The 8,752-nt window shown below is 39.9% G+C and overlaps 1 protein-coding gene across 1 annotated transcript; it reads right to left on the bottom strand.

The window, feature by feature from the left end:
• Positions 1-8,075: 8,075 nt before the first annotated feature.
• On the bottom strand, positions 8,076-8,498 carry LOC129040700 (ribosomal biogenesis factor). Its single transcript, XM_054495481.2, has one exon. It carries the CDS (start codon positions 8,447-8,449, stop codon positions 8,147-8,149), a length of 303 nt encoding a protein of 100 aa, XP_054351456.1. The 5' UTR covers positions 8,450-8,498; the 3' UTR covers positions 8,076-8,146.
• Between the last annotated feature and the right edge of the window lie 254 nt (positions 8,499-8,752).

The following is an 8,752-nucleotide window of genomic DNA, read 5'->3' as shown; positions in this document are numbered from 1 at the left end:
TTGATATCCAGTTTTCCAAGCACCATTTATTGAAAAGACAGTCTTTTCTCCAGTGTATGTTCTTGGCACCTTTGTTGAAAATAAGTTCACTGTAGGTAGGTGGACTTGTTTCTGGGTTCTCTATTCTGTTCCCTTGGTTGATGTGTCTGTCTTTATACTAGTGCCATATTGTTTTGGTTATTCTAGCTCTGTAGTATAATTTGATGTCGGGTAATGTGATTCCTCCAATTTTGTTCTTTTTGCTTAGAATAGCTTTGACTATTCTGGGCCTTTTCTGATTCCATATAAACTTTAGGATTTTTTTTCTATTTCTGTGAAGAATGGCATTGATATTTTGAAAGAGATTGCATTGAATCTGTAGATTGCTTGGGGTAATATGAACATTTTAACAATATTGATTCTTCCAGTCCATGACCATGGGATATTTTTCCATTTTTCAGTGTCCTCTTCAGTTTATTTCATCAGTGTTTTGTATTTTCATTATAGAGATTTTTCACTTCTTTGGTTAATTCCTATTGTATGTGTGGCTATTGTAAATGGGATTGCTTTTTTGTTTCTTTTTCACATTGTGCACTGTTGGCATGTAAATGCTACTGAATGTTGTATATTGATTTTGTATCTTGCAACTTTACTGAGTTTACTTATCAGTTCTAATAGTTTTCTTGTGGAGTCTTTAGATTGTTCCAAATATGATTATATCATCTGCAAACAAGGATAATTTGCCTTCTTCTTTCCAATTTGAATGCCCTTTATATCTTTCTTTTTTTTTTTTTTTCTTTTATTATTATTATTATTATTATCATTATTATACTTTAGGTTTTATGGTACATGTGCGCAATGTGCAGGTAAGTTACATATGTATACATGTGCCATGCTGGTGCGCTGCACCTACCAACTTGTCATCTAGCATTAGGTATATCTCCCAATGCTATCCCTCCCCCCTCCCCCCACCGCACAACAGTCCCCAAAGTGTGATGTTCCCCTTCCTGTGTCCATGTGTTCTCATTGTTCAATTCCCACCAATGAGTGAGAATATGCGGTGTTTGGTTTTTTGTTCTTGCGATAGTTTACTGAGAATGATGATTTCCAGTTTCATCCATGTCCCTACAAAGGACGTGAACTCATCATTTTTTATGGCTGCATAGTATTCCATGGTGTATATGTGCCACATTTTCTTAATCCAGTCTATCATTGTTGGACATTTGGGTTGGTTCCAAGTCTTTGCTATTGTGAATAATGCGGCAATAAACATACGTGTGCATGTGTCTTTATAGCAGCATGATTTATAGTCCTTTGGGTATATACCCAGTAATGGGATGGCTGGGTCAAATGGAATTTCTAGTTCTAGATCCCTGAGGAATCGCCACACTGACTTCCACAAGGGTTGAACTAGTTTACAGTCCCACCAACAGTGTAAAAGTGTTCCTATTTCTCCACATCCTCTCCAGCACCTGTTGTTTCCTGACTTTTTAATGATTGCCATTCTAACTGGTGTGAGATGGTATCTCATTGTGGTTTTGATTTGCATTTCTCTGATGGCCAGTGATGGTGAGCATTTTTTCATGTGTTTTTTGGCTGCATAAATGTCTTCTTTTGAGAAGTGTCTGTTCATGTCCTTCGCCCACTTTTTGATGGGGTTGTTTGTCTTTTTCTTGTAAATTTGTTGGAGTTCATTGTAGATTCTGGATATTAGCCCTTTGTCAGATGAGTTGGTTGCGAAAATGTTCTCCCATTTTGTAGGTTGCCTGTTCACTCTGATGGTAGTTTCCTTTGCTGTGCAGAAGCTCTTTAGTTTAATTAGATCCCATTTGTCAATTTTGGCTTTTGTTGCCATTGCTTTTGGTGTTTTAGACATGAAGTCCTTGCCCATGCCTATGTCCTGAATGGTAATGCCTAGGTTTTCTTCTAGGGTTTTTATGGTTTTAGGTCTAACATTTAAGTCTTTAATCCATCTTGAATTGATTTTTGTATAAGGTGTAAGGAAGGGATCCAGTTTCAGCTTTCTCCATATGGCTAGCCAGTTTTCCCAGCACCATTTATTAAATAGGGAATCCTTTCCCCATTTCTTGTTTTTCTCAGGTTTGTCAAAGATCAGATAGTTGTAGATATGTGGCATTATTTCTGACGGCTCTGTTCTGTTCCATTGATCTATATCTCTGTTTTGGTACCAGTACCATGCTGTTTTAGTTACTGTAGCCTTGTAGTATAGTTTGAAGTCAGGTAGTGTGATGCCTCCAGCTTTGTTCTTTTGGCTTAGGATTGACTTGGCGATGCGGGCTCTTTTTTGGTTCCATATGAACTTTAAAGTAGTTTTTTCCAATTCTGTGAAGAAAGTCATTGGTAGCTTGATGGGGATGGCATTGAATCTGTAAATTACCTTGGGAAGGATGGCCATTTTCATGATATTGATTCTTCCTACCCATGAGCATGGAATGTTCTTCCATTTGTTTGTATCCTCTTTTATTTCCTTGAGCAGTGGTTTGTAGTTCTCCTTGAAGAGGTCTTTCACATCCCTTGTAAGTTGGATTCCTAGGTATTTGATTCTCTTTGAAGCAATTGTGAATGGGAGTTCACTCATGATTTGGCTCTCTGTTTGTCTGTTATTGATGTATAAGAATGCTTGTGATTTTTGCACATTGATTTTGTATCCTGAGACTTTGCTGAAGTTGCTTATCAGCTTAAGGAGATTTTGGGCTGAGACAATGGGGTTTTCTAGATATACTATCATGTCATCTGCAAACAAGGACAATTTGACTTCCTCTTTTCCTAATTGAATACCCTTTATTTCCTTCTCCTGCCTAATTGCCCTGGCCAGAACTTCCAACACTATGTTGAATAGAAGTGGCGAGAGAGGGCATCCCTGTCTTGTGCCAGTTTTCAAAGGGAATGCTTCCAGTTTTTGCCCATTCAGTACGATATTGGCTGTGGGTTTGTCATAAATAGCTCTTATTATTTTGAGATACGTCCCATCAATTCCTAATTTATTGAGAGTTTTTAGCATGAAGAGTTGTTGAATTTTGTCAAAGGCCTTTTCTGCATCTATTGAGATAATCATGTGGTTTTTGTCTTTGGTTCTGTTTATATGCTGGATTACATTTATTGATTTGCGTATATTGAACCAGCCTTGCATCCCAGGGATGAAGCCCACTTGATCATGGTGGATAAGCTTTTTGATGTGCTGCTGGATTCTGTTTGCCAGTATCTTATTGAGGATTTTTGCATCAATGTTCATCAAGGATATTGGTCTAAAATTCTCTTTTTTTGTTGTGTCTCTGCCAGGCTTTGGTATCAGGATGATGCTGGCCTCATAAAATGAGTTAGGGAGGATTCCCTCTTTTTCTATTGATTGGAATAGTTTCAGAAGGAATGGTACCAGCTCCTCCTTATACCTCTGGTAGAATTCGGCTGTGAACCCATCTGGTCCTGGACTTTTTTTGGTTGGTAAGCTATTGATTATTGCCACAATTTCAGCTCCTGTTATTGGTCTATTCAGAGATTCAACTTCTTCCTGGTTTAGTCTTGGGAGGGTGTATGTGTTGAGGAATTTATCCATTTCTTCTAGATTTTCTAGTTTATTTGCATAGAGGTGTTTGTAATATTCTCTGATGGTAGTTTGTATTTCTGTGGGATCGGTGGTGATATCCCCTTTATCATTTTTTATTGCATCTATTTGATTCTTCTCTCTTTTTTTCTTTATCAATCTTGCTAGCGGTCTATCAATTTTGTTGATCCTTTCAAAAAACCAGCTCCTGGATTCATTTATTTTTTGAAGGGTTTTTTGTGTCTCTATTTCCTTCAGTTCTGCTCTGATTTTAGTTATTTCTTGCCTTCTGCTAGCTTTTGAATGTGTTTGCTCTTGCTTTTCTAGTTCTTTTAATTGTGATGTTAGGGTGTCAATTTTGGATCTTTCCTGCTTTCTCTTGTGGGCATTTAGTGCTATAAATTTCCCTCTACACACTGCTTTGAATGCATCCCAGAGATTCTGGTATGTTGTGTCTTGGTTCTCGTTGGTTTCAAAGAACATCTTTATTTCTGCCTTCATTTCGTTATGTACCCAGTAGTCATTCAGGAGCAGGTTGTTCAGTTTCCACATAGTTGAGCGGTTTTGAGTGAGATTCTTAATCCTGAGTTCTAGCTTGATTGCACTGTGATCTGAGAGACAGTTTGTTACAATTTCTGTTCTTTTACATTTATTGAGGAGAGCTTTACTTCCAAGTATATGGTCAATTTTGGAATAGGTGTGGTGTGGTGCTGAAAAAAATGTATATTCTGTTGATTTGGGGTGGAGAGTTCTGTAGATGTCTATTAGGTCTGCTTGGTGCAGAGCTGAGTTCAATTCCTGGGTATCCTTGTTGACTTTCTGTCTCGTTGATCTGTCTAATGTTGACAGTGGGGTGTTAAAGTCTCCCATTATTAATGTGCGGGAGTCTAAGTCTCTTTGTAGGTCACTCAGGACTTGCTTTATGAATCTGGGTGCTCCTGTATTGGGTGCATATATATTTAGGATAGTTAGCTCTTCTTGTTGAATTAATCCCTTTACCATTATGTAATGGCCTTCTTTGTCTCTTTTGATCTTTGTTGGTTTAAAGTCTGTTTTATCAGAGACTAGGATTGCAACCCCTGCCTTTTTTTGTTTTCCATTTGCTTGGTAGATCTTCCTCCATCCTTTTATTTTGAGCCTATGTGTGTCTCTGCACGTGAGATGGGTTTCCTGAATACAGCACACTGATGGGTCTTGAGTCTTTATCCAATTTGCCAGTCTGTGTCTTTTAATTGGAGCATTTAGTCCATTTACATTTAAAGTTAATATTGTTATGTGTGAATCTGATCCTGTCATTATGATGTTAGCTGGATATTTTTCTCGTTAGTTGATGCAGTCTCTTCCTAGTCTCGATGGTCTTTACATTTCGGAATGATTTTGCAGTGGCTGGTACCGGTTGTGCCTTTCCATGTTTAGCGCTTCCTTCAGGAGCTCTTTTAGGGCAGGCCTGGTGGTGACAAAATCTCTCAGCATTTGCTTGTCTGTAAAGTATTTTATTTCTCCTTCACTTATGAAGCTTAGTTTGGCAGGATATGAAATTCTGGGTTGAAAATTCTTTTCTTTAAGAATGTTGAATATTGGCCCCCACTCTCTTCTGGCTTGTAGGGTTTCTGCCGAGAGATCCGCTGTTAGTCTGATGGGCTTCCCTTTGATGGTAACCCGACCTTTCTCTCTGGCTGCCCTTAACATTTTTTCCTTCATTTCAACTTTGGTGAATCTGACAATTATGTGTCTTGGAGTTGCTCTTCTCGAGGAGTATCTTTGTGGCGTTCTCTGTATTTCCTGAATCTGAATGTTGGCCTGCCTTGCTAGATTGGGGAAGTTCTCCTGGATAATATCCTGCAGAGTGTTTTCCAACTTGTTTCCATTCTCCCCGTCACTTTCAGGTACACCAATCAGACGTAGATTTGGTCTTTTCACATAGTCCCACATTTCTTGGAGGCTTTGCTCGTTTCTTTTTATTCTTTTTTCTCTAAACTTCCCTTCTCGCTTCATTTCATTCATTTCATCTTCCAGGGCTGATACCCTTTCTTCCATTTGATCACATCGGCTCCTGAGGCTTCTGCATTCTTCACGTAGTTCTCGAGCCTTGGTTTTCAGCTCCATCAGCTCCTTTAAGCACTTCTCTGTATTGGTTATTCTAGTTATACATTCTTCTAAATTTTTTTCAAAGTTTTCAACTTCTTTGCCTTTGGTTTGAATATCCTCCCGTAGCTCGGAGTAATTTGATCGTCTGAAGCCTTCTTCTCTCAGCTCGTCAAAGTCATTCTCCGTCCAGCTTTGTTCCGTTGCTGGTGAGGAACTGCGTTCCTTTGGAGGAGGAGAGGTACTCTGGTTTTTAGAGTTTCCGGTTTTTCTGCTCTGTTTTTTCCCCATCTTTGTGGTTTTATCTACTTTTGGTCTTTGATGATGGTGATGTACAGATGGGTTTTTGGTGTGGATGTCCTTTCTGTTAGTTTTCCTTCTAACAGACAGAACCCTCAGCTGCAGGTCTGTTGGAGTACCTGGCCGGCCGTGTGAGGTGTCAGTCTGCCCCTGCTGGGGGATGCCTCCCAGTTAGGCTGCTCGGGGGTCAGGGGTCAGGAACCCACTTGAGGAGGCAGTCAGCCGGTTCTCAGATCTCCAGCTGCGTGCTGGGAGAACCACTGCTCTCCTCACAGCTGTCAGACAGGGACATTTAAGTCTGCAGAGGTTACTGCTGTCTTTTTGTTTGTCTGTGCCCTGCCCCCAGAGGTGGAGCCTACAGAGGCAGGCAGGCCTCCTTGAGCTGTGGTGGGCTCCACCCAGTTCAAGCTTCCAGGCTGCTTTGTTTACCCAAGGGAGCCTGGGCAATGGCGGGCGCCCCTCCCCCAGCCTCGCTGCCGCCTTGCTGTTTGATCTCAGACTGCTGTGCTAGCAATCAGCGAGACTCCGTGGGCGTAGGACCCTCTGAGCCAGGTGCGGGCTATACTCTCCTGGGGCACCGGTTCCTAAGCCCGTTGGAAAAGCACAGTATTCGGGTGGAAGTGGCCCGATTTTCCAGGTGCCGTCTGTCACCCCTGTAAGGGGAACTCCCTGACCCCTTGCGCTTCCCGAGTGAGGCAATGCCTCGCCCCTGCTTCGGCTGGCGCACAGTGCGCTCACCCACTGACCTGCGCCCACTGTCTGGCACTCCCTAGTGAGATGAACACGGTACCTCAGATGGAAATGCAGAAATCACCCGTCTTCTGCGTCGCTCGCGCTGGGAGCTGTAGACCGGAGCTGTTCCTATTCGGCCATCTTGGCTCCTCCCCCCATATCTTTCTTTTTTATGATTGCTCTAGCCAGGACTTCTAGCACTATATTGAATAACAGTGGTGACAGTGGGCATCCTGTCATGTTCCAGATCTTAGAGGAAAGCCTTTTGGTTTTACCCCATTCAGTATGATACCAGCTGTGCATCTGTTATATATGGCTTTTATTGAGGTATGTTCCTTCTATCCCCAGTTTTTTGAGGGTTTTTATCATGAAGGGATATCGAAGTCTATCAAATGCTTTTTCCACTTCAATTGAAATGATTATATGGTTTTCATCCTTCATTCTGTTGATATGATGTATCACATTGATTGATTTGCATATGTTGAACGATCCTTGAATCCCAGGGATAAATCCCACTTGGTTATGATGAATGATCTTTCTAATGTATTGTTGAGTTCAGTTTGCTAGTATTTTGTTGAGCATTTTTGCATCCATATTCATCGAAGATGTTGGCCTAGAGTTTTCTTTTTTTGATGTGTCTTTTTCTGGTTTGGGTAACAAGCCTCATAAAACGAGTTTGGGAGTATTCTCTCCTCCTCTATTTTTTGGAATAGTTTGGGTAGGATTGGTATTAGTTCTTGTTTAAATGTTTGGTAGAATTTAACAGTGAAGCCATAGGGTCCCAGGCTTTTCTTTAGAGGGAGATATTTTATTACAGCTTTGATCTCTGTACTAATTATTGGTCTGTTCATGTTTTGGATTTTTTCTTGGTTAGGTCTTGGTAGGTTGTATGTGTCTAGGAATTTGTGAATTTCTTCCAGATTTTTCCAATTTTTTGGCATGTAGTTGCTCATGGTAGCCACTAATCATCCTTTGGATTTCTGCAGTATCAGTTTTAATGTATCTTTTTTCATTTCTGATTTTATTTATTTGTATTTTTCTCTTTTTTTCTTAGTCTGGCTAAAAGTTTGTTAATTTTGGTTAACTTTTCAAAAAAGCAACATTTCGTTTTCTCCCTGTTTTGTGTTATCATTTTCATTTATTTCTGCTCTAATCTTTATTTTCTTTTTTTCAAACTAATTTTGGGTTTGGTTTGCTCTTGCTTTTCTAGTTCTTTAAGATGCATCATTAGATTGTTTATTTGAGTTTTTTCTCTTTTTTGATGTAGGCACTTATAGCTGTAAGCTTCTCTCTTAGTATTGCTTTTGCCTTATTCCATAGTTTTTGGCTTGTTGTGTTTCCGTTATTATATATTTCAAGGAATTTTTCAATTTCCTTGTTAATTTTTTCATTGACCTACTTGTCATTCAGGAGGCTCTTTTTTTTTTTTTTTGTATAAAACATTTAATTTATTGGTCTTTGTGAAGAATTAGATGCATCACCACTATATTACAACAGAGCCATTAATCTTGTAGCTTCATCAACATTAACGGGTTTGCTTTCATGACGCTGCTGAGGAATCAGTTCTTTCTGCAGAGGTTCAAGTGAAGTGCTTTTTGAGAAATGTGCAAGTTCCTTTTGTACATTTACAAAAGCTTTATTTACTCTGTTAACTTTTTCCTCATTCATAATGTTTATCTTCTTAAGATTAGTGGTAACTGGTTTTGCTTTGTTTTTAGCCTTAAAGTTTTTTTGGCTGGCTATGTGAAATACATTCCTGGACTTCGGCCCTCTTAATTTGTTCTTGGCCATTGTCAGCAATTTAATACTTGCGTGTAGCTTTTTAAGCTCCAGGTGACACCATCTCTTTTTTTTTTTTTTTTTTTTTAAATAGAGTCTTACTCTGTCACCCAGGCTGGAGTGCAGTGGCACCATCTAAGCTCACTGCAACCTCCACCTCCCGGGTTGAAGCGATTCTCACATCTCAGCCTCCTGAGTAGCTGGAATTACAGGCATGTGCCACCACAACAGGCTAATTTTTGTATTTTAGTAGAGATGGGGTTTCACCATGTTGGCTACGCTGGTCTCAAACTCCTGACCACAGGTGATCCGCCC

The sequence above is a fragment of the Pongo pygmaeus genome, chromosome 6 (genome assembly GCF_028885625.2).
Source record: "Pongo pygmaeus isolate AG05252 chromosome 6, NHGRI_mPonPyg2-v2.0_pri, whole genome shotgun sequence".
NCBI classification, from domain to species: Eukaryota; Metazoa; Chordata; class Mammalia; order Primates; family Hominidae; genus Pongo; species Pongo pygmaeus.
This window is presented reverse-complemented; position numbering and strand designations above follow the sequence as displayed.

Coding starts and splice junctions, on each gene's coding strand:
- LOC129040700 (XM_054495481.2), bottom strand. CDS start 8,449: ATGGCCAAGAACAAATTAAGAGGGCCGAAGTCCAGGAATGTATTTCAC.